This window comes from Zingiber officinale, chromosome 1B (genome assembly GCF_018446385.1).
Source record: "Zingiber officinale cultivar Zhangliang chromosome 1B, Zo_v1.1, whole genome shotgun sequence".
Lineage (NCBI taxonomy): Eukaryota > Viridiplantae > Streptophyta > Magnoliopsida > Zingiberales > Zingiberaceae > Zingiber > Zingiber officinale.
In genome coordinates this window covers 63,002,298-63,028,833 of record NC_055986.1, presented here as the reverse complement: position 1 = coordinate 63,028,833, position 26,536 = coordinate 63,002,298, and the positions used below count along the sequence as shown (strand labels likewise).

General features: G+C 40.5%; 1 protein-coding gene across 7 annotated transcripts in view; it reads right to left on the bottom strand.

Moving 5' to 3' along the window:
* The window catches only part of LOC121967558 (ADP-ribosylation factor GTPase-activating protein AGD2-like), a 66,397-nt gene that overhangs the window by 17,233 nt on the left and 22,628 nt on the right, over window positions 1–26,536 (bottom strand). For 6 of the 7 annotated variants that reach the window (XM_042517881.1, XM_042517888.1, XM_042517905.1 and 3 more), the window contains 12 exons: window positions 11,215–11,285; window positions 10,672–10,734; window positions 9,781–9,825; window positions 9,550–9,615; window positions 9,420–9,467; window positions 9,231–9,326; window positions 9,068–9,109; window positions 8,768–8,983; window positions 8,412–8,540; window positions 5,264–5,389; window positions 5,050–5,136; window positions 4,528–4,782 (listed from right to left, as the gene is read on the bottom strand). In XM_042517881.1, the coding sequence (XP_042373815.1) occupies window positions 4,528–4,782; window positions 5,050–5,136; window positions 5,264–5,389; window positions 8,412–8,540; window positions 8,768–8,983; window positions 9,068–9,109; window positions 9,231–9,326; window positions 9,420–9,467; window positions 9,550–9,615; window positions 9,781–9,825; window positions 10,672–10,734; window positions 11,215–11,285 (1,244 nt within the window). The remainder of the gene's footprint in view (window positions 1–4,527; window positions 4,783–5,049; window positions 5,137–5,263; window positions 5,390–8,411; window positions 8,541–8,767; window positions 8,984–9,067; window positions 9,110–9,230; window positions 9,327–9,419; window positions 9,468–9,549; window positions 9,616–9,780; window positions 9,826–10,671; window positions 10,735–11,214; window positions 11,286–26,536) is intronic. The other variant, XM_042517873.1, reaches the window with a different exon arrangement.

The following is a 26,536-nucleotide window of genomic DNA, read 5'->3' as shown; positions in this document are numbered from 1 at the left end:
GGACGATACATCGTCCGAATCGGAAGTCGAAGCATTCTCCGGACTCGCACTGATGGCAAGTCATCAAGACAACGACTGCGATTCAAGTTCTTCCGAGATGAGCATCGAAGGCATCGATGAAGGGGGAGCTTCGTCGGAAGAAAGCAACAGTTCAGGGGGAGACACAGACAACAATATCAACAAGGTAAGTCAGGTACGTTCACTTCCTCCCGATAAACTTTTTAAATTTGTTAAATTACTAAAGACTGCTGCAAGTTAGAAAAAGAAATTACAAATTTAAAAGGAATATTAGCTGAATCCTGCCCATTAGAAATGTTAGACAAATCAAGCCTAGAAAATGAAAAATTGAAGTTAGAAATTCAAAATTTAAAAATTCAAGTAGAAAACTTGAAAAACCATACATGCCCATCTAAAATCAATTTTAGAAGATTTAATAATTTAAATTGGTACTTTAAATATCACCCGGGACAAATTAGGAACATTTCAAGAAAATATGTCCCTAAAAATTTTTTAGTTCATCCAGTAGGTTGGAACCTATATTGGGTTCCTAAATCATGCTTAAACTAAATTTTAAAATTAAAATTAGCGCTTTCAGTGAGAAAATTAAACAATGAATTTCTCTAGGTTTTGTCTAAGGAAGTGGTTGTTGCTCCAATACCCAAGAATGTCTAGTGCCTCGCCACGACCTGGAAGTCAAAATATTGAAATAAATGTTTAATTAACTTTCTGTCAAAGCATTAAAATTAGAATTGATTAATACTTTCAAAGTTTTCCAAACATTTTTTCAAAATATTTTTTTAAAAATACTTTTACATGAAATTGACTTAGAAATTTAAATACTTAAAAAAATTTTCAAAGATCTTTTTTCAAAATTTTTTTTACTTAAGAAAATTTTTTTTTTATTTTTTCTCTTAGAAAATTTTCTTTAATACTTAGAAAAATTCCCAGAAGATTTTTTTAAGGTTGTTATGAAGTTGAAAATTTCTACTTCCTTAGAATTTTTTGTAATGTTTTTGCAAAAAAAAAAAATGTCTAAGTTAGAATTTTTTTTCACTTAGAAAATTTTACTTAAATTTTTTCAGAGACTCTTTATGTGAAAATTATTGCAAATTTTTTAAGGATCTCAAAATTTTCTAAGTCTTTAACCGTTAGATTTTTTTTTGGAAACCCCATTTTGTTTGTGATCAAAGAGGGAGAAGAATTAGTATAAGTCTAGGGGGAGGTAGACCAAATTATTAACTTGTTTTATTTTTAACTTAAATTGCAAATTTAGTTAAGTTTATTTTTAACCCTTATTTTATGTCTATTTTTACCCTAACTTAACTTGGGTTGCTCACACCAAAAAGGGGGAGATTGTTGAAATCCCAAGGTTGTTTTGGTGTGATCAACAAGTTAAGTTAGGTCATGTTTGTTACTAACCTTGTGTCTAAGTGTGCAGGAGCTTAGGAGCACAGGTAGTCAAGCGGAAGACGCAGTTAGCGAGAAGGACGACAGTCCGAGGTACGAGGTGCTGCGGAAGAGTACACCGGCGGACGAGAAGAAAGCGTGCGGTGATTCCGAGGGACGAAAGCCGGAGCGGAAGATTGCTCGGGAAGCAAGAGACGCAGCTAACGAGAAGGACGGCACGCGGTGCGTCCGAGGGACGAAGACTGCGGATGAGTACGCCGGCGGATGAGAAGGAAACACGTGGCGATTCCGAGGGACGAGAAGCCGGAGGGAAGCCCGCTCGAGAAGACCGGAAGTTGGGTTCAGATAAGCCCTTTTCTGAATGGCAGAGATCACCCAAGCGAACGGATCCAGAACAAAAGACCCGGACAGAGCCGAACCGAACCGGAGCAGAGGTCCCGGACGAAAAAGTCAACGGCTGTTGACTTTTTGCTCCGGGGCGCCCGGACCTTATTTGTTGACCAGATCGCGTCAAACGCGATCTGAACGTTGGGGATAAAGTTTTATCCCCCAGGGCGCCCGAAACCCCTTCCAGGTGCCCCGACCAAGGCTATAAATATAACCTTGGTCCATAAGTTTAGCATCAGTTCAGAAATTGTAAAAACACTTGTGCGCTTTCCATTGTTTAGATTAGCTTCTTTCTTTTTGTGCTTCAACGCTGTAAGAGGCTTCTCCGCCTAAAGGAGATTGATAGTGCGCTTCATCCTTTGCTTGGATTAACAACCTCCCCGGTTGTAACCAAGTAAACAACTGTGCCTCTTTCTTTTCTGCTTTTTATTTACTGCTTTGATTATTTCACAAGTGTTAGTTTGAAAAATCGGGAAGGGTCTTTGTTTATTTTTTTCAGGGCTATTCAACCCCCCCTTCTAGCCGGCCCAACGGTCCTACAACTTCATCCTATATTAGACCCTAAGATTAAGAGATATAATTGTTGTAATTATTATTATATTCCTTCCTATATTAGACTCTAAAATCAAGAGATATTATTGTTGTAATTATTATTATACTTCTTCCTATATTAGAACCTAGAATTAAATGATTTGATAATCCCTTCAAGGTCTAGATATTATAATTCATTTAGTGAATGTAGAATGAAAATATTTTTCAAAAATTATCGTTTATTTATTTTGTCAACTATCACATATTCAATAGGTAACAATGTGATCTTGGATATAAAGTAATTATTTAAAGACTGCATTTACCAAAAAAAATAAGAAAAGTATTAAACCATTAGTCTAAACTTAACTATTAAAACATAAATAGTTTCAAAATATAGCATGATCCCTACATCAAAATTTATGCAATTTACATTGGCTGTTTGAAATATATAATCTCTATGTTGGGAAGATAGCAGTGGTTTCATTTCAGTTGAGACAACCTATGGTAAGGGATGGCAATAAGGTACTTGAAAAACTTGAATTCTAATATGAGCCACTTAAAAACACCGTAAGTTACTGTCTATAAGAGAAAAGAATATACAACTATATTTGCATCTTGTTTCTTCCGAAGAATAAATCTCGGTTGAACATTTAACCACACTCAACTTTCTTTCAATAAAAAAACTATTACTTGAACATAGATAAAATTCCAACATTTGTTATACACTAGAAAAAAATTAAAAAACTATTACTTGACACAACCAATAAATGCTCTAGTTAGGCGATGTGAAACTACGATAAATACGCACATCAAACGAGAAAAACCAAAAAAAATTTGGTGAGTAACAATAAAATAAGATAAAATTTATTTACTTATAGATGATGATATAGTAAAGGATAAAGCCCAATGGCGTAAAGCCGACCACACTTAGTGGGATAAGGCTTGATTGTTGTTGTTATATACTATGTTTTGCTTTTGATTATAGTTTAAGCTAAACCAAAAAGATTCTTAGGTTGTAGAAACTCAATCAAAGTGTGATCGAGTCCTTTGGGTAAGATTTGTGTCGAGTGAGTTCAAATTGGATCGAATTTGGGCTATGTTTGATTAGGTTAGGGCCAAACCAAACTTATTTTATTTCAGATCAGTTTAGTCATGTTTTTCAATTCAGGAAGAGGAGTTTTGGGATGATATTCTTATTCATTTTTTTTCTCTCCTCAATATAGTCTCCTCTCTCTTCCACTCGACTTCTCTCCCCCTTTATACTCCTCTCTCCCTCCCACATGATAGCTCTCATGTCTCTCCTCTCTTCCTCCCACCTAATCTCTCTTATGCATGGGGCAACACCACTAATCCGACAGAGATGTTGGAGCACTGGATAGAGTAGCTAGTGGGTGCCGCTCATTCCCTCTCTGGAAGGAAAGGCTCTCTCTCCCACTATTGATCTTGCTCTCTCCATAGCATCTCTTGTGATCTACTTTTACTTTTTCAGTGTCGGTGTGTTAATTCTCTGAGTCTTTTGTCATCGTCATCCATGCCAATATCGACACCAATTAGCATCTCAATGTCAGTGCAAAATGAAAAATCTTGGTAGTGTCGACCGACATGGCTTGTGATTTTAAGATGATGATTACGCTTGTTGTGGTAGGAGATCACAAGATGCATTCAAGATTTCTGGCATACCATCAAGGAATCAACTTAGTTTGTATGCCTACAAAACGTGCAAAGCATTTATATCCAACAGCATTGATGAACCACACATGCCTCCAGTACAATACATTTAGACCCATGCATGTTCTTGAACAAGGTAGTTTTTGATCCATGCATCCAATTGACGATCAATTTTCTTATGGAAAAGTTGATTTTGCTACAAAAAGAACTATGCTAGCTAATTGTAATTTGTCAACAGCAAATAGGAGACTCCATTGGCTGAGAATCATGCCATTCCAGATTTAGAGGATCAATTTACACAACCAATGCCCCTACTAATAAAAGTACATTTCCACAACCTAAATTTTATTTACAGGATTCAGAATTACCAAACCACATGCCAAATTGTAAAATCTTTGTGTGTAAAGAATCTAGAATCACCAATGCAACTATAGATTTAGAGCTAATAAAACCCAAAACATATTGGTAGATCGAGTAAAAATAAGAACTGAGATATTCAAAATGAAGACACCTAATAAGTTCAGGGTTTAGCACCTTAGAAATGTGGACACCAAGGTTCCTGTGAACTCCAGAGCATTCTATGCAAACAAGAATTCCCAGATTTAAAGATGCCCATTGAGGCTCAGGAGCACCACATTCAGCACAAGCATCATTCCCAGGAATATCTCTTAGGACCTTGGAAACATTACCAAATCCTTTTGTATTCATGCACTCCACTAGCCGTTTAGCATCAGCACCATTTGAACCAGCAGAATTTTGATTCTCCATATCCAAACATCCAAAAGAAAGCTACCTCATGATGACACAAGAATTTCAATAAGAAAATCAGAATAACTAACTGCAATTTGTCAGTCATTTTCTATAGGAAAAATGTAATGACCCAATTATAATATGCTAAACCATTGTGTCTGATGAATATCTCCCGGCTTGTCACTTGTGAAACTTTTGGTGAAAAACTACTTAACTACCATAAGAGGACATCCTCAATTCTAATAGAAGTGCTCTTAATCAGTTAGCACTAGAAGCAAAAAAAGAAGAATACTTTTAGGAGATCACCTGTGTAGGAAAAGGAGAATTTAGAAGTGATGCAATAACTCCTGTAATCTTCTCAACCCAGTCCATTCTCTCCATCTCATTTTCAGCCTGCCTTATGGAAGAGAAAATTAAGAAATACAATAGTGCATCAAAGGAGACAATGAAACATAAACATGATACGATTTAAAAAAAAAAATGATTTTTGCATACTTTACCAAAGTGAACTTGCATATACCTGCAGTGTGAATGTCTTCATAGGTGAAATAATTCTGAAGCAAAATCTCATATTGGTCTGCTCTGCATCCATCTTAATGGTTGATGTTTGAAGATCAACATTATGAAAATTGAGATCATCATTACCCTGAAAACCCGAATGTTTGTATGAGAATCTAAAACTGCTAAAATAACTGATATTCCATGTGTGATTTCTGATGTATGAACCATTAGATAATCCATAACAATGTTTTAATGTACAGTTAGTTGTTGTATCCGATAAGAACACAGACTATGTTTCAGGAAAGTTACAAATATTGGTGTGGCAACATTTCAGAAGTGGTACCAGATCAGTAGCAGGATGAGTTGCCATGCCAGATTAATAGCATGTCATCTTCATCAGATGGTGAAAATCAAAAGGTGGCAGAGAGAGTTGAGAGAGAATTTTATTTGAGTAGAACCTGAGGAATGTTAGTATCCTCATGGGAGCATCCGACAGTCAAGCATGGATCTCACTTAGCCATTTTTTTATTGTTTCAGATAATACTTACAGTTCGATAGCCAGCTGTTGGCGGTGTATTGCCCAATATGGGAAGTACAAAAACATAGTAAGCTAAAGATGCCCATGAGTCAATGACTACCTGAAATCCAAAGATCTGCAAGCCAACACTTGGATATACCAGTATCAGCATGTACTGCCTAGGTACAAGATCTGAGTCCATAGTCCAAGCACCATACAGAATATGCCCTGCTTTATATGAGTCTTTTAAAAATGGAAACTAAATGAGCTAGTAAAATGTTCACAGGATAATCGGATACGTCATACTGGAGACTAGTGTACAAATCTCTTTTGGTTGACACACGCACCATGATTTTGCACACTCATTAGATCAGACAGCTGTATCTTGTCACAATTATATTCATCTTATGTTTTAGTATATTTTATTCAAGTATAAGTCTATATTGAGAAATCTTGTAGTATTCAAGTTGAGCTAAAGGGGTGGTCAGTGCATTGAGTGATCATTTATTGGGTATTGCATTTATGTTACAGGAACATTGATGCCAACGAGGTATATATTACACTCAAACCCAAATGGAACCACACTTAAACAAGAGACCGCTATTCAGTCAACTAAATGGTTGTTGATTCAATTCAAGCCAGTTCGAGTCAATTCCATAATTTGAAATGGTTTCATATTCAATTGAGCGCCCACCAATTCCATGAGTTAGGACCCACCCTCAGGGCCCCTACAAAAATTTAAGGAATGTATGACCCACTTGGAGCTTTCAACTATCGAATATCTTGTCAGCCTTGACCTAGTTTATGTATCACTCAATCATCAAACATTGAAACCCAATTCAAACTTAATCAACCTTGATTGGTAGTCGACTACACCAACAAAAAGTTCCTCATTTCCATTCACTCCACTCATAGTTGCAATATCTCCAACTTCCTCATGATATCCTCATAGCATTTCCTGCACTACTCGTCTTTATCTATTGCTCATTTTGCCTTTCTTCAGACATTTTCCAGTCATCTTGGATTCATTCATCACTTCAGTTATCAACACCCTCCACTACTCATCCCTTTTGTGATATCTGTTGACCACAGATCTCTGTTGAAGGCAATGAGCAGGAGCGGTGTTTGGGTTAATCTTGCACAAGTGTTCACCTCACCAAGTGGCCTTCGGCGTTACAATTAAAGCCTATGAGCTAGATGAGCCAGAACATTCAAATTTCTATTCTATTGCCTCAAATTTATCAAGATTTCCTAGATTTCTACATCAATTATGATTTTTCGATCAATTGGGGTCATGATGCTACTAGGTGTCACTCATGATCTATTCATAATTAATGGTTAATTATGAATAGTCAACATAACTGATAACCTATTGGATCACACGCACTATGAGTATATCTTAAAAACCTAAAAACAAGTTAGAGCATAAGATTCTCAAAGAGAGAGACGTTAAGTCTGGTTAGACAGTCAAAGGGCAAATATGGAAAGTATTTGGCGGATCGGGCAAATATGGAAAGTATTTGGCCATACCTCTTGTAGGTGAGTTGAGCCTACTCATGCGACATGCATTTAGGTTTTGTTCATGCCTCGTGTTTGCAAGTTTGAGCTTAAACATATGGTATGGGTTTGAGCTTCTTCCTCAAGCCCTAATAAAGAGATATAAAAGACCTCTGTATAGAATAGAACAAGAGAATTTTTCTTTTTCTCTTTGTGTGTTCACCGCCCAACCTTTGTTGGTTGGCTTCACCTTGTGTCGCCGCCCAAATTGTTGGTCGGCCTCCTCTTGTGTCGTCGGCCTTCCCCTTGTGTCGTCAGCCTTCCCCTTGTGTCATCGGCTCTCTCTTGGTGCCACCGGCTCTCTTTCTCTCTGATTGTGTCGTCTCTTTTACTTGGCTAGTACCAAGCGGAGACACAACTTGTGGCTTGCGAAGTCGTTTTGAAGATATCTCGGCGTGGATACTAATAAAGACAACTCTTGTGAGGTTTGCTAGGTGATTTCTTTTTTTCTAACATTGTCGGAAAGGTATAACTTCTAAACAACCTTTTTTGATCTACGTTTATATCTTGCACATGTATGATCTTGTTTATTTGGGATATGCAACAATGTTTAAGTAAATTGTTTCGCTTCTCCTGCATGTTTTATTGAACACATACATTTGGTATCCCAAAATTTCCAATAGGTTTTCCATATGTGATGTGCTAAGAAAAATTTGAATCATTAATTTCATTGTTAGTATCATTGGCTCAGGTAATTCTGGGCAATTGTCAAAAGGGAGATGTGCAAACCATTAAACAAAGCTGGCTTGGTCAGAACTATTTGTTTGTCAGAGTAGACTTGCCACATTCTATGGAAACAAATTGCTTTTGGACTCGGCAAATAACAAAAGACTCATATGTTGTAGATTAAGTCTACCCCCGAAAGAATTGGTAAAATCAGTTAATCACAGCTTATGGTCATAAACACTGTAAGTAACCTTAAAATACTACTCATCTGAGTGAAAAATAATCACTGTTAATGACATCGGAAAGAAAATGAATTGTACTTGAAGCAAATTTGCAAAGAAAAACAGTGCAATTTTAGTAACCAGTTAGAGCGTCTAACTTTCATAGGTTTAAGACAGAATGCAAGGATAGAATAGATTTTCCATACTTGTTTGCTCCACTTATTTCCATAGTAGTACAAAGTACCACGACTATTAAGTACAAAAAATCTTTGCTTCCATTCTCCTCTTGAACCTAAAGATCTCTTAAGAAGATAACCTTGCTTAATTATCTGTACCTGAAAGAAGTAGAAAGGTAACACTAAGTGAATCTGTTAGAGTCCTTGGGTTCTACTCCTGACATGGAAGACACAAAATGGTCCTTCAAAGAGATAATTTCCTAAAATATATACACATTTCTACATGAAAAAAAATTAAATACTAAAGCAAATCTAAGCCTTCCTTCCCCCCTCCCGGGAAGCCCAAGAACCATAGCAACTAACAAATTCAATTATATATTTAATACCTCTTCATTCACAGTAGAATTAATCAGGGCTTCTATGTTTCTGTATGATTTAACACCAACTACATGAATGCCATCACCACTAGTTGTGGCCACCACATTGCTGGAGGATCTTAGATTTGCAAGCTCATTTTGAGTTCTAAATTCCTGGATTCTCTTTTCAAGTTTTTCATTCTCAGCATTAATCATTTCCTTTGTCTGTTGAGTGTACGTCAAAATCTGCCAACTCAAACAAAAAACCAAGTTGCAAAGCATGATCCAAGCAACTCATGGAATAAGAAAAAACAAAAAAAAAAAAACTACCTGATGAATAAATGGTTCCATATGACTCAGTAATTCATAACCCTGTAAAAGGATAGAACCATAGACATAAACCTTACCAATTAAAGTGTCCAATGTGGGCTATATAAATAAGGTAGAACAAAAAATACAGCAAAAAGAAGGTTGAAGAGGACAGAGAATTTACCTGCTTAAAGTATCTCATATGAGCATCCATTACTGCACTTATGGATTCTAGGAATTCAAATTTTTTCTTCGCTTCAACATTAGCAAGAGCACTAACCTGAACTCCTTAAGAAGCCACATAAGGAAGTTGGCACATAAACTAATGGATTTGTGTGATTAGCAGAAAACAAAGAAATCTTAGCAGACATACTAGATTAAAACGACATCTTTCTGAAGCTGACTTTGAGTTATGCAGATTCTGTACGATACCAAAAAAAAACAGCACAGTAAGCTGTCATGCAGCCATATTTCAATGCACATTTTTATAAAGGAAACCTTGCCTCTTCTAGTTCAGCAATTATGTCTGCTCTTGTGCCTTTCTTTATTGACACAAACTTCTCACGTGCCTAAAGCCACAAAACAACAATATTTCAATCGTTACAGTTAAAAAAAATACTAGCTTACAATGATCAATAGTCAGAGAACAATAACTTCAGTTACTACAGTCGAACAAATTTAAAGACTAAGAATGCAAAGGATGTTAATGGTCAAAAGATACTTCAAAAATATACCTTATCATACCCTGCCATAGCTTTATTGTACTGCCAGCGACATTCCTACAATCCATGACCAGCCATCAGATCAAAAGTATAGCATTTTTTTCATTTATCTTTTTCCTCTGAAATAATTATCAACCTTTGACAGTACAAATGTGCTATGTTGGTTTGACCATTTTAGAGCAACCAAACTAGCAGATTGTGTTAAAGGTATTGCTCTGCTCTAGTTTTCATATATGATGCAATTGATTTTTGTTAAAGCTAAAACCACTTATTCCAAAAGCTCAAGTTGTTAGGAAAGGACCTAATTTATATATTCATATTGTTAATAATCCGCCGACCCCACCTAGTGGGATAAGGCTTGGTTGTTGATATTTTTAATAATCCCCTTTCATGTATGGGTGGCCACCCCTCTTAATGTGTTGGTAGGGAATTTTACTTCATCAGCCCCAACCTCCCAACACATGACTTGATATGCATGAATTGACTATTTTTTTTCCTTTTTGAAACAAGCAGAATTTGAAACTCAAGCCTATCACTCTAACACCACGCTAAAAGTTAATTGAGATTCTGGACTAAGTAGTTACCCAATCAACTTTAACAATTTGTATATACACCAAAAAATATCACCACCAATCACTTTGTGACTATAATGTTGATAGATCCAATTTTTGTTACTACCAACTATAGGTTAATATCATACTGTGAATTCCAACGTACAAAAGTTATCCAAACTATACAAATCTTCAGTCCACTATAATAATGTTTAGGGAGCCAATTTTTGTGACTATCAACTATTGATTATTAAGCTTGTAATATACTATGAATTTCAGCGACCAAATGTTATCCAAATTATGTGAAATCCTAAGTCCATTTGACCATACAACTGGATCAAAGAAATGTTACCTTCACATTTTGCAGATCCATGTCAATGAAATGACTCAGCCTATTGCTCAGCATGTGCTCTACCTGCTTGACAAGAGAAGGCAACAACATCCAAGGATTCATCTATACACAACATCCAAGGATTCATCTATACACAAAAAAAAAAAAAAAAAAAAGGGCCCGGTGCACGAAACTCCCGCCATGCGGGGTCCCGGGGAAGGATCCATTGTACGCAGCCTTACCCTATTTTTTGCAAGAGACTATTTTCACGATTTGAACCCGTGACCTTTTTGGTCACGTGGCAACAACTTTACCGTTGCACCAAGACACCTTTAAAGATGTATTTGAACTAATCAACAACACAACTAAGTCATAAATAAGTAAAAGACAAGAAGAACAAGGAGAATAATGTAAAGTTATAATTCTTATGTGGATATTATAATTCTCTTATAGGCATAACTCCAAAAATAATAGAACACAAGATTTGAAAGCTAAGATAATCCCATCTATTATGTCAGAGGATTTATGCAGAATGAGAAAAGAAGGAAATACAAGGAATTTTACCTGAGATTGTAGAAGTTCTTTAAAACTGGCGAGTTCTTTAAATGCAGTTGTGAACTTTGACATCACAGGTCCTGGTAGAAACACATTCTAGCTTGAGGAAAAATAACATAGTATTGAAATAACCTGAAGCACTACCGGGGAAAACATAATTTTGTAACATGTATATCCCTAAAAATTAGCATAACTAGGTGTCATAAAAGTTTATTTACTTTTTTTTAGCAAAATCTATTAAAAAACTTAGCACGTTTTTATTAGAAACGTCATTATTTTATTTTATAAAGAATAAGTGGTGTTATCGTTCTATAAAAAGGGGTCAGAATCTCATATATTAGATAAGTTTTATGTTAATGCAATTCTTAATCTTAAACATGCTATCAGCGGTGAAACACGATGATTCAACCTTGGTACTAGATATTCTTTCGTTCACCATCGATTTCAAGTTTCAGCACCGCCCTCATCCATGGAAACATAGTGACTCAATCTTGAATTTCTTGATACTAGTTATTATTTCATTTAGCCTTATCCTAAAGATTTAGCACCGCCATCATCCATGAATTTCTTGGATAGCTAGTTGGTTCCTTACATCTTTTAAGATCAACACTCTTTATTGTAATTTTCCTATTCTCCTTATTCTTTCCTTTTTTTCATTCATGTTATATATTTTTTCTTAATTTATTTTCTCTCTATCTCTTTTTCTTCGTATACTCTTAATTTTATTTTCCTTTATCCTAGTGCTTTTACTTCTCTATTTTTGTCTATATCTTTCTATTATCATCCCCTTGTCTTATTTGTCATTTATTTCTTTCTTGCCCCTCCTCATCTTGTTATACATCTTTTTGCATGTTGTAAATCTTTATCTATATCTTTTAAACAATTATCTTGTTATCTTTTGTTTCAATTGTCTCCTCATCCCTCGTCCTTTTATTATTTTTATATTTGTCCTTTGCATTTTTTCTAAGGTACTTGTTCTATCATATTTATAGTTAACTTCTTTTAATTTTTCTTTTCTCTCTTTTATAATTTTGATCTCGATCTTTATTAGTTTTTATATTTTTTTATTATTCTTTAACTCATTCTTCCTTTTTAATTTACTATTATTAGGTGTTTATGTAGTGTAAAAAAAAACAAAAAAAAATAGGTCCACTTAAACAAACCAAGATTTATGTTATGGTTTAATACTAAAGATAGAGGAAGAACCTCGTCGAAACGTTTAAGGTCGTCTTTCCTACATCTCGCGGGTAATCTCCCATACGTAAAACACCAAGGCAAGTTCTCTTTTTATGATTTTTGATATTTATTGCACCATATGGATCGTAGTATAATATTTTGATTTACGTCATAAGAGTTTCTATTCTACTTTTATTGCACTACATGGATTATATTAAGGCTAGTTAATGGTTGATGAAATGGTGACTTACAAGCAAGGCTAATGTAGACATTTTAAAAGTCATATGATATATGAAATTCTCTATACTATGTTTTATGGACGGAACATTTGGTTTGTCATTATTATTTGAACAAATGTCAAAGTATCATTTCCTTTTTATATTAATTAGATGGCTGCTGATTGTATTCATCATGCAACTTATTCTTACTTTGTGCCACCATTATAAGTGACACCTTCCTGTTGGATCAAGAATTGGCACATGTACTGGTTTCATAGTACTTGATAGTTGATACCACCCCTACAATGGTGTCATACACATGAGCCTTTATACTTCTACAAACCCATTCATGATCTTGTAGGTCGATGGTAGGGTAGCTGCCATATAGCCAGCCTCAAATAATTGGGATACAGCATGTTGTGACCCTACTTTAGAGTTTTTGGTTTAACTTAAATTTCTAATTTCACAGATCTTGGCCATTGCAAGCTCTCTTCTTTTTATATCTCCTCACGTCATATGTTCTTTATTTTGGTTCTCACTGACACTTGCAAGTCCTAAATGATAAGTTTATAAGTTGTTTTTTTTATTCCCGTGCAAGGGTTTGGTTGCTATTGGTTAAATAAAATATTTTATAGACACTTACAATGTTTAGCAAAATGATTAGCATTCAGAAAAGAGAAGATAATATGGATGAGTGAATAGATCAGCATTCCATTGCAAACATATACCATTGCCCTTTGTTGCTTCTCATACAAAAAGCATGCTTATAATGAATGCCTTCTGTTTTAGCATCCAGCCTAGTAATAACACATTTGGTATTTGCAATTGACTAAATTACTATAGAGATGATAGTTCTAACTAGGGAAAAAGATGAAAATCTTGTCAGCATTTCTTTTCTTCCCATGTATACTGTCTATTTTCTTTTAGCATGCAAATAAACCATGTTTAATAATGTGATTGGTATGTAATTATGTGATGGATAAAGGAATCTGGCTTAAAAAGGGTCCGATGAACTTTACCAAACAAAAGAGTTTGAAAATCCAAAAACAGAGGGGTTTGGGAATCAGGCTCAAGAAGGATCTAGTGAACCTTACCAACCTAGTACTAGGATAAACGTTTAGCCAAACGATCAAAGATTAAGGTATAAAGAAGCTACACTTGAGGATCTAAATTCTTGTAATTTATGAATTTTATAAGTAAAAATAAAAGATAAAGGTTAAAAATTGAATGTTAATTTAGGGTAATTTGGGGGTTCATGAACATGAAGTTAGAGGTTATTCTCCGTTGATATTTAACATGATAATTTATCAAAATATTTCTCTTAAATGCTAATGGATGTTGTTTATATAAAAGTTGAAGTTGCTGTGTCTTTAGACTCACTAGATGTATATGGTACATGTAATGAGGAGACGGAAGGACTTGACGGATGAGCTTTGGCAGTGCACACCCGAGGGCTTCTTTTATTAGTATATTTTTCTACTTGCATTAGGATGTTGGGTTCTATAGTCGGAGTTAAGTTATCGGTTATGATAATCTGTTAAGTTCATTTCACTAGTTAGTTACATTCTCTGTTCTTTCAAAGATTTTATTCATTATTATGATGTTCAAAACTCAAATTTATTTTGATTTCAAGTTGAACCCATTTGTAATGCATTTTCATTTAGAGTTGTTTTATTTAATTGGAGTCTCTTTAATGTTAGTACTACGAGGTTCATAATGTTGGTGCAATTTCTCCTGGGTCAAAATTGACCAGTTTGACTAAAGTTGAGTTGGCTCAAGCTTGAGTCTTGATCTTTGAGTTTTAATGTTTGACAATATATGGAGATTGCAGGTGCAATTGTTCATATGAGATATTGACGATCAAAGGTTGACTAAAAAAATTAAGTCAGTCAAGGTTGATTGGATACTTGACTGAGAAGTCCTAATCGGAAATTAGGCAAGGACAAGACCAACGAAAAGATTAGAAGAAGAAGAAAATCTAAGTAGGTGTGACCGAATACTTGGTGTGGAAAGTCTTAGTGAGTGAAGTAAAATAATTGGAAAATCCTAGTGAGTGAAACTAAGCAGATTGAAAAGTCCTAATAAGTGAAGTCAAGCAGCTGGAAAGTCCTAATGAGTAAAGTCAGACAGTTTGAAAGCCCTCGTGAGTGAAGCTAGGCAGTGAGAAAAGTCCTAGTAAGTGAAGCCCTAGCAAGTGTAATTAGTTCACTCTGGTGAGTGAAGTTAGGTGATGAAAAGCCCTATTAAGTGAAGTTAGGTAATGAAAAGTCCTAGTGAGTGAAGCTAGGCATGTAAAAATCTAGGCGGGTCAAGGCTAATCGGACATCTGGTGTTTGAAAGTTCAAGTGGATCATGGAGGGTCGGACACATGGCACGAGACGGTAAGTCCAAATGGGTTAAGGTTGACTAGATACTTGGCACAAGGAGGAAAGTCCAAGTAAGTCAAAGGATTGACCGGACACTTGGTGACGAAGTCCCGGCAAGTCAAGACTGACCGGATGCTAGGCATGAGGAAGTCCCAACAAGTCACGGTTGACCGAATGTTGAGTAAGGGAACCCTAGACTTGAGTTAAGGTTGAATCAAATTGATCAGTTAATCGATTGGGAGTCTCATCGCGAAGAGGGAGGTGAATCGATCAACTGATCAATTCAGCCATAGCTCAATTGATGGGCTTAGATTTCTCGCGATGACGCGAGAAAGCCGGAATCGATTGGTCAATCGACTCCAGGGTCTTCTGTGATAGCACAAAAGGATTCTGGATCAATCCAGATACCCCTAATCGATCATCCGATCAATTGAGAGATGACCGTTGCGCAGGATGCGAGGTTTGGACTCTCGGGATCGATCAAATCTGATGTGGCAATTGATTGGGAGCAAACTCAATTGATTGGAAGCCCTAAATCGCGGAATATAAAGGGGACGGGAAGATTCAAGCGGGACAACTCTTACACGCTCCTCTCCGCCAGTTCTTGGAAGTTTAGGGCTGAAGTGTTGTTGCACTTCCAAACTTACAAGAGGCATTCACAAGCAATAAGAGAGCAAGCAAGAAGGTTTTTCATTTGTATTTGTATGTGGGTTTCTCCACCTTCGGATTGTTCCAAAGATTGTTTACATAATGGAGAGTGTGTTTGTGTGGATCCTTAGATTAGTCACCTCATCTTGAGGTGGATACCAAATAAATTCTTGTATTAGCATTGGAGGAGTTCGCTTTGTGTTTTCCGCTGCAAATCATCATCGACGAAGCGAGACGAGCCATTCACCCCCCCTCCTCTTTAGCTCCAGAGTGATCCAACAAGTGGTATTAGAGTGAGGCCGCTCTTTACTAGACACATTGTCGGAAAGGGCAACGAGCTAAAGGAAAAAGAAGCAAAAGCCCTAAAGTCAACAAAGTCAAAGACTTCATCAACAAGCTCAACTTTAAGATGGCGTTCCGAGATGGACTCGGATTTGGCACAAGGGTGCCTCCACCGTTCATATCTACAAGCTTCGATTCTTGGAAATCAAGGATCAAAAACTGCTTCATGATGGAGATAGAGCAATGGTTTACCCTAATGGAAGACTTTCAAACTCCAAGGGATAGCAAAGGCAAAATCATCAATAGAAGCAAATAGAGCAAGGAATAAATCCAAAGAAGCGAGGTCAATGATAAAGTGACCAAATTATTAGTCAATCTATTGTCGAGCAACGTATTGAGTTAAATTGGGGAATAACAAGACGCCAAGGAGCTTTGGAGTAAATTGGCAAAAATTCATAAATTCCCCTCCACTGCACCAAGTCAAGAAGAATTCAAAAAGGGAGACTCATTGGATCAAGAAGATTCAAAGGAAGATCCGTTCAAGAGAATGCAAAGACAGGCAAAGGGGCATACTCTTTGTTTGATGAAGATTCGGAAGTTGAGGAATGCTCAACATCTGAGGATGAAGAAATTGAAGAGACCTCCACATCAAGAATTGAGAGGGAGCATCATTCAGTGACACCGAAGCAAGAAGAAGCTTCTACTTCCGAGTCAAATGGAAAGGAAGATTGTACCACCTTCACGAGTCAAGAAAAATCAAATAGTTGATCAAGTGTCATTCCTACATGTGAAGATATAAAAATTTCAATTGTCAATAATAAAAATCATATTATTTGTTTTGAGTGTAGGGAGAAAGAGCAATACAAGAGTAAGTACCCTAAGTTAACCAAGAAGAAGGGTCAATTGGCACCTAAGGGCGAGGAGAAGCCTAAGGAAGTTGGCCCCGTTATACGAAAAAGCAAGGAGCACATTGTGTACTTTTGTTGCAACAAAAAAGGACATTATCGAAGTTAATGTCATAAGGGGAGGAAATCGACCAAGGTCAGAAGGGGAAGATCAACTCAAGGAGAAACTCCTAAAAACAAACTCAAGGTATCATTTATTGATACAATCCATTTAAGTCATGATAAAAAGTATATAGGTCTAATCTTTATCATTTCAATGATATTTATAATGAAAATAGGAAGCATGATAGAATTAAGGGAAAATATATATCATATCATGCTAGGACAACTCTTACTAAGGATAGGAAGTTAGAAAACAATTTAAGCAAGACCTCTAAAGATTTTAGATATATGTCTAAAAATAAAAATGCTCAACGAAATTAAGAAAAATCCAAATTTAAGGAGTTAAGAATAGAAAATCAAGTCTTAAGGTAAAGGCTTGATAAATTGAAAAAGACCCTTAAAAGAATGGAAAACATATTTAAGGGATCAAATGAGCACAACATAGGGATAGATTGACAAGAGTCATTCAATGGCCATTGGTTTGGGTTACAAACCTAAAGCCAAGAAGAATGTGCCCTCATACCATAGAGTTCCATATAGCTATGGAACTAATCCTAGGCCTAGGGATCAAGTCAAGGTTTCAACGGAGGTTGTTGAAATATTGTAACATAACTAGGGATATTATTAAAATTATATTGTATATTCTCCTCTATATAAGACAATAACTCCATGGTGTCTAAGACACGGATTTCTCTTTTTAACATGTTGGAATATTGTAACATAACTAGTGGTATTATTGTAATTATGCAGTATATTCTCCTTTATATAAGACAATAACTCCATGGTGTCTAAGACGCGGGTTTCTCTTTTTAACATGATATCAGAGCCAAGACCCTAATTTTTTGCGTCGTCATTCCTCTCTCGCGCACGCACAATGTCGTTCGCCAAAACCCTAATTTTCTTCCCCTTGTTGCAATGGAGCATATCATCCGCGTCTTCTTTGGTGAGTCTCTTGTCCCGCAGGTGGCCAATATCGCCCTCCCCACCGCTACCCAACTCACCGAGAAGTACAACCAGGGCATCTCTTACAACCAAGAAAACGTAGTATCGCGGCTTCCTCACGATATTCTGCTAGGGCACGGAACAGCGCCTCCCGCACCACTTCTTCCTTTCTCCTCCGAGAAGGGTTATGCCTTCTCCTCCGACGTTCTTCGCACGCAGACACGCCGTCGCTGTTCTGCAGCCGCCGTCACCGAGGATCGGCGACACCAACCCTCACGCCACCTTCCGTAGTTGCTCGCCCGTGAGGTTGTTCCAACTGCCGAATCAGGAGTACACCACTAACTTCCCCTGCTTCCTTAGCCGCATCCTGTTCACCGGAGACTCGGGTGCAACCACAACCCTCGTCTTCTCCGGCATTGTTTTCTCCAACAGGAGTCTTTCTTCATAGTTCTTTCCAAACTAATCAATCGCTACATCCGGCGTCCCAAAGCCAGATACTTCAATCTTTACTAACCACACTCTTCCGAACAGTTGGATGATAAAAATTATCTCTTGGGCATCTCACATTGAGCTTTGGCTTGTTGGACAGGGTTATGAGACACATCTCACTCAAACTGAAGAAGATGTTCAAGTCGTCGATCATCCTCAATGGAAGAAGGTTGACGCTCAGTTGTGTTGTATTATCCGAGCCACCATCCATCCTTCCTAGTGCACACAATTATTGTGATGACTAATAGTCCTCTGGGAAGAGTCCTTCTTAACCCGGAGGCGTCCGGCCGGCTGATCAAGTGGACAACGGAGCTCAGTGAATTCGACATCCAATATCAGCCCCGAACGGCCATCAAAGCGCAGTCCTTGATGGATTTTGTCACGGAGGTACAAAATCCTGAACCCGACTCAATCTGGAAAATATATGTGGATGGGTCATCCACTCGGCAGGGAAGTGGGATTGGAATACTGCTCATTTCCCCACAAGGAGAGCGAATGCAGCTGTCCGTTCGGCTAGACTACCGGGCGACCAATAATGAAGCCGAGTACGAGGCGCTCATAGCGGGCCTACAAGTCGCACGGCATGTCAGAGCTATCCAACTCCTCATACACTCACTTACAGTTGGTCACTCAGCAGCTAACCGGGACGTTCGAGATAAGCAACACGTGTCTCAAATTCTACGCAGAAGCCTTCGAAAAGCTAAAGGCCAACTTTCAGGAGGTAATCATACAGAAGATCCCTCGAACGGAGAATCAAGCGGCGGATGAATTGGCCAAACTAGCGAGCTCACTCTCGCCAATCATTATAGCACAGTCGATCGAGCAGGTATCTTTGGTGGCGCACATCGATCGGATGGAGGGACTCACCTTCCCGAGCGACTGGAGGACTACGTTGATAGAATTTTTGTGATCAGGAGTCACGCCATCCGATCGGGAGGAAGCCCGACTGCTAAGGAAAAGGGCTAGTCGATTCACCCTGATCGGGGACCAGCTCTACAAGAAGGCTTTCTCCCGACCTTTGCTCAAGTGCGTCGGGTCAGAAGACGCCGACTACATACTACAAGAAGTACATCAAGGCTCATGTGGAGGGCATCCGAGCGGTCGGTCGTTGGCAAGGAAGATTCTGTTGGCCGGATACTTTTTGCCAACCTTACAAGAAGACGTCGCTCGGACAGTTGCCACCTGCCTGTCCTGCCAGAAGTACCACAACCTCTCGCATCGGTCGATCGAAGAAATGAAGGCTTCCACGGTATCGTGCTCGTTCGACCAGTGGGGTATGGACATCGTGGGACCTTCCCTATGGCGACCGGACAGCGGAAGTTCCTGCTTGTTGCAGTGGACTACTTTTTCAAGTGATTTGAAGCCGAGTCACTGGCAAGAATAACTGAGCAGATGGTTCAGAGATTCATTTGGCAGCACATTATTTGCCGATTCGGCATCCCTTGCCGACTCGTCTTAGATAATAGGAGGCAGTTCATCGGTCGGAAGCTCAGGGAGTGGTGTGAGGAGTACAGCATCCAGTAAGTCTTCACCTCAGTAGCATACCCTCAGAGCAATGGACAGGCCGAAGTTGCCAATCGGGAGATCTTACGAATCCTAAGGGCTCGACTCGACCATGTCGAAGGAAGCTGGGTCGACGAACTCCCCAGTATATTGTGGGCGCTCCGCACGACCCCCAAAGAAAGAACGGGAGTAACCCCCTTTCACTTGGTGTACAACGGTGAAGCGGGAGTCCCCGTTGAAGTAGGAGTCGAGTCCGATCGGATCAAGCACTATACCGAAGATAACGCTGAGCGGAGACTTCTGGAGCTGGACTTCGTGGATGAGGCGCGCGATAAAGCAGCCGTGCGGCTGATGGCTTATAGGTAGAGAATGAGGCAAAACTACAATCGGCGGGTGATCCCGAGGTCGTTCCAGGTTGGGGACCTCGTATGGAAGAAAGTGAAGCCGGTCGGCGATGTCACCAAGTTAGAAGCCCCATGGGCCGGACCCTTCAAGGTCGTGGAGAAGCTCCGCTCGGGCGCTTATTACTTAGAGGATGAGGACGAGAGACGACTCGAGCGTCCATGGAGCGCGAACCATCTCCAACCATACCGAACCGGATGAGAGGTGCACTGATGTAATTAATGTATTTTCTATATCCCTGCACCCTTTGAAGTGCAGGACTGAAATCAAAAGCAAATGTTTGCCAAAGTCTTTGCCGAACAGCAACACAAACCGATCGTCGAGCGACGACGTTAAATCCAGATCTCCACCAACGGTCGAGCGACGACCTTAAACCCGAGTCTTCACCGATTGTCGAGTGGCGACGTTAAACCCAAGTCTCCATTGACGGTCGAGCGGCGACCTTAAACCCGAGTCTTCACCGACCGTCGAGCGGCGACATTAAACTCAAGTCTCCACCGACGGTCGAGCGGCGACCTTAAACCCGAGTCTTAACCGATCGTCGAGCGGCGACGTTAAACCCAGGTCTCCACCGACGGTCGAGCGACGACTTTAAACGCCTGACTTCATCAAATCGTCGAGCGACAACATTAAACCACGATCTCCATCGATGGTCGAGCAACGACCTTAAATGCCTGACTTCATCAAATCATCGAGCGGCGACGTTAAACTCAAGTCTACATCGACGATCGAGCGACGACCTTAAACCCCAAAGACTATGCACAAACGGGGAAAAAAGGAAGTAGTACAACAAGCGAACATGCATTGCATTAACAAAAAGGGCATCGTCGAGCGACGAGGATACATTCAAGACTTGCAAAAATTTTCTCTCTACAAATTCCTCGCTCACTCAATGTAGTCAAAAGCTTCGTCAAGTATGGAGTCCAGAAGTTAGACGCGGTCAACGGCTGTGTCGGTCAGGGCTTCGGGAAGGTGATCGTTCGTCTTTAGCTGGCTGAACGTCGAGTCGATAGCCAGTTCAAACGAGTTGACGATCCGATTAGTCATCTTCTCAAGGAATTGGTCCGAGCGGAGGTATTCCTGCCTCAAGACTGTGAAGCGACTCGGTTCGACGTCCTGGTAAGTCCTCAGGGCAGCATGGGAAGACTCCAGAGCATCTTCAAGGGTCTTCACTTGCCCTTGTAAATCAGCCTCCCTCGCCGAACAGCTGCCCCGTTCAACGACGAGAGAATCCTCCGCCTTCTTGAGTTTCTCGGCCATGTTCCGAGCCTCCTGGTGCTTCAGCTCCAGGTTAACTATGGCTCGGTTCTTCCTTGTGGTGGCCTGATCAATCTTCTTATCATAGGTTTTGACTTGGGTCTCGAGCCGACCCAGCATGATGGCATGATCAGCGGACTTCTTCCGCTCAGCCTCCAGTAATTTGTTTGCCCTCTCCAGATCGGCCTCCAGCAGCTTATTGGCCTTCTCCAGATCGGCTCGATAGGAAGAAGCCCCCCCCCTCGAGGAAATCTTGAGCTTCTTGAGCTCATCCTCCACGAACGCCAGGCGATTGCACATCGTCATATTCTCCACCCAGTACTGCAAGCAATAGCAAAAGTGTTAAGGCCGATTGGAGGTATTTGGTAAATTACTTTGTAAAACTGAAATACATACCCCGGTGGACATCTCCAGATGGTTGTTTGCGAGCTCCCCCGGAGGCTTCATCGCCGCCCGAGCTCTAGCCTCTTCCCAAACACGAGCGAGCCGCCCGTGGATGGCGATCTGGTGTTCAAGGGAGGTCGGCCACGCGCTCGGGTCGAGGAGGTCTTCGGTCGGCAGGCGGAGGATCGCCGTTATGGAACAACGGTCGGACGGGGCCGACTGAGAAGAAGCTACGGGGCCGGCAAGTTGGAAGGTCAAAGCCGGAAAAATTCCAGATCGATGAACCTTCTGCCAAGCCGGAGGAAGAGATGCAAGCAGCTCGGCTGCGATCGGTTCCGATGGTAGATCGACCAACGATGGGGTTCGATCAGAAGAGATGGCCTCTACAATTTCAGGAGCCACCGGAGAGGAAGTGCCTCCCTGCTCGGAATCCCGCACGGCCGAAGTGGTGGAACAAGACGAAGTGTCCGTTCGACGTCTCTTACGCCGAGTGAGGGGCACCTCATCGCCTGAAGACCCCGAGCCTTCAGTAGGGACGGGTTGTACTTCGAAGACCGGGTGCAGTTCAACCGCCCCTTCTACGTTGGACGTCCGTTCGGCGGTCCCCTCGCCCACAGTTGGAGCACCACCGCACTCCCCAGGGGTACTCTCCTGGGAGCCGACCAGTTTCAAGCCAAGCCTCTCCATCTCCTTTGCCGCAGCTGCCTGGATCTCAGCCTGCTTGACCTTCATAATACCGGCCGCCCGGGAGCGCATCATGATGTCGACTGCAAAAGAAGGAAAGAATCAGTTAGACTCAGACTCAAGGGAAGAAGGTCAAGAAATTCCTTACCTAGGCTGCTCGGGAGCTTCGTTCGGATCGGACTCAGCCCGAACATGTACATAACGTCCTCTGAAAGCAGCTGGTGGATGTTAGCCGCGTGGAGGTATTCCGGCCGGGTCTTGTACTTCTTCAAATCTGGCTGAGGTGGAACCCCGACCTGTCATTTGGTCCGAAAGCTCGACCGCTCGAGGAGTCTCAAGAAAAAGTACTCCTTCCAGTGTTTATTGGAAGTAGGCATTTTGTCAAAAAAGACTAGGCCGATCCGAGACTGGAAAGATAGGTGCCCAGTTCGGATTGTTTGGGATAATAAAAGTAATGGAAGACTTGAGGGGTCAGTGGAATGTTGTGCACTCGGAACAATACTACCACGCCACACAGCAGGTGAAAGGAGTTAGGGACGAGCTGGGCAAAAGGGACACGAAAATAATTGCAAACTTCTGTTATGAATGGGTGGATTGGAAATCGGAGACCGGCCACGAATTGATCTCTGAACAGGCAAATCGTGCCCATCAGCGGGTCGTTCGGTCGATCGGACGAAGAAGCCAAGACAATTTCGTGGTCAAAGGGATTGTCGAAGGCATTTATGAGGCTAGCCGCGTCGCCCGCATCAAACCGGGTTTCCATGGTGGTGTACCACAGGCCGGGAGCGGGATCGGACGGCTGAGAAGAGCTCGCCATGGTCGGAAAACAAGGCGTATGGTTTGACGGAGAAGACGACCGGAAAACACAAAGGAAGCGAAAGATGCAGAAGCAGAAAAGAATGCGGAAGATCAGGAAAGGAGAAGCTTACGGGAGGAGTGAATACGGTCGTCGACGAAGGAAACCGGTGATCGTCGGAGCACTGAGCGCTACAAAGACTGCCGGCAGCAATCGGGGAAGAAGACAGCGAAGTGGGCGCAGAGGAGGAAGCGGCGCGGCTTTAAAAAGCTTAGCTCGTCTGACCAGAGCCGTCGGATCTAAGGCACAAGAACCAACGCAAGAATCCAACCGTCGAATTCAAAGCGCCAGACGTCACATCAGCTCTGTCGCCTCGAGCGTGCGGTGACAGCGGCAATGCCACGTGGCGTCCGCTCACAGGGGGCATTTAATGAGCACCATTATCAGGGATGGGTGCGTGCTCAGCCTTAATGGGTGATTTGCACGAATTCCAAGGAGATACGGGTGACATCAGTATTGACCGCGCAGTTCGCGCCAACCTAAGAAGGCGCAGAATAAGAGAATCTATCCAAGTACAAACCCTTAGCGTGTCGAGCGGCCCAAAGGAGCTGTCCTACACAACCCGACCGGGGTGCAATCAGCACACTGGCCGATCGGTAAATCGATCACTTGTCCCGTCGGTCGTACTTGCCCCGTAAGAGGTAATTCTCATAGCGCCGATTGGCCCACAAAGATCAGTCCTACACTGACTGATCGGGATCAAGCCAGTATACCAACCGATCGGCCAATTGGTTGTCAGACCACTTGTCCAGTCAGTCGGACTTACAGCCTCCTTCGACTAGACTTAAGGGGAAGGCACGAGATCCGGTGGTAAGATGAGGCCCGTCCTGGAGGGGGTCCTCGCCACACTGGAGGTCAAAGCCAAAGCGATCAGCGCCGCGAGTGTTCGACCGAACAACCGACTAACCATCCCGATCGGACGAGGAGTGTTCAATGCTACCTCACTACAGCTCGGCTAGGTACCGAGCTTCCGACGCTCAAAAGGCTCAAGCATGGAGAAATGAGGGTCGAGCGACCGTCCCGCTAGGCCGACCAACAGACACAGCCCCGACCAAGTAGGCATTGCTCCCTCGCTCGACAGGTCAGAGCTGGGATAGCGGACCATTGGCCGAGCGGACATCCCGCTCGGCCCGACCATGATATCATCTAGACGTCCGACCGAGCGACTCTCCCGCTCGACCCAGTAATCGACAAAAGGAGCAGCTGGCGATATCCTCTTGGGAACCCATGCCACCGACAGACGGCGTGATTGACGGCATGGTCAGACAGAAGATCGTACGGTGGAAGCTTCCCCTATCTTGTCAAAGATATGCTCACACCATTACGATATGGTGTCAGAGACGCTTTTCTGACACGTCTTTTCCAGGTATGCTTTGAGGAGCATCCGCACCTCGGGAAGCGTGCACGCATCGGAAAACGTGCACGCGCTCATCGGGAGTCCTATATAAGGACCCAAGGCTTCGACGGAGGTATGCGCATTCTACTATAGCTACAGTTACGCTGTCACTTTCATTTCTTTGCTTGCATATTACCTTCGTCGGAGATCTGACTTGAACGTCGGAGGGCCATCGCCGAGGAACCACTCCCTGGCTCGGCAGTGACGCTTTTGTGCTTGCAGGCTTGTCTCGTCGGAGGTCCACACAGTCAACAGGAGTGCCACATCCCAGCATCCGTCACCTCGACTTTCGGACAGGATCATCATATATAAATCATATAGCTATAGTAGGTTTTCTTTTGAAAATACTTATTTTAATATATGTAATAAACCATCATGCATTTTTTTAATTCCTTGCAATTAAGGACAATGACATTAGTTATCAAATGACATCTTAGGTGGATAATCACATTTTTAAATACCTAGATAGATATGTATAATTCCTTAAATCAAGGTAAAACCAATATCTACATCTCACAAAAACTATAAGTTGACTTGTATATGTTTTAGTGCACATTAGATATAAGTGAGATGTTAGGAGGATGAACAAAAACTCAAGATGTTGATTTACTGTATCTTTTGAGTTTTATTTCACAAAAAACACAGATTATATGTTATTCAATCATTGGGAAAGCTAGTGTACAAGATATGTGCATTGAACCCAAGGAACAGATAGAAATTGGTTTTGAAAATTATTTTAAATATATTTTGGAAAACCTTAGTGAAAACTATCTTTTGATAGGAATCACCATTGTATAGTTAGATACAAACTAGAGCAAAACATTAAAGTTTTCAATAATTTCAAGTTTTTGTTTCAATCTTTGAAAAAGATATGTATTTTCTTAAAAAAACTATTTTTCCATAATAGTATATGACATAAATAATGTCTAGGCAAAATTTCATGAGTTTTGGAAAACCGTCGAATTATTTAGGAATTTCTAAATTTCGGTCTTATTTTGAAACCAGGAAATTCAGAAACTCAATTGATCAAATTATCGATTCAACTGGGTGTGGATCGATCAATCGATTGAAGAGGTTTTTTCGCAAACAGAAGCTTGCGGAATCGATCAACCGATCGATTGGCCCCGACTTTAATCTACAGTTGAGCAATTGAAGCAATTTTTCCACAAACAGAAGCTCATGAAATCAATTAGTTGATCGATCAACACCCTCCAATTGAGAGGTTTTTTTTTCTGAAATGGTCTGATTTTAGTCCATTAAGCCACATTTAGTCATGTTAATCATTTCTAACACTAAGAAATTCATTTATGAACATTTAAGGGTAAGGAAGACTATGTTGGAGTTTAGGATGAGGTTTAATTTCAAAGTTGAATTTTGAATCTCAAAATTTCAAACCCTAAAGGTTTAGGAATTTCAAGTCATTGTTTGTGCAATGATATAAGTTTGGAGCATATTTTGAGGGAAACTACTTCTAGATCGAGTTTAGAGCATGTTTTGAACCTCAAAACATGAAAATCCCTGCATTTGCATTTGTGCATTTGCATGCGTTAATGAAAAAAGAAAAGAAAGAAAAGGAAAAGAATAGAAAAAAAATCATGTGAATAAGGAATCAAAAACAGTTGTCGTTATTGAAAAATAACAATTTACCCCTTTAAGATCAAGTTAGGTTACTAGGAAAATAAATGTTATGTTTCTCTTGATTCTGAGTAGTCCTTTAAGAC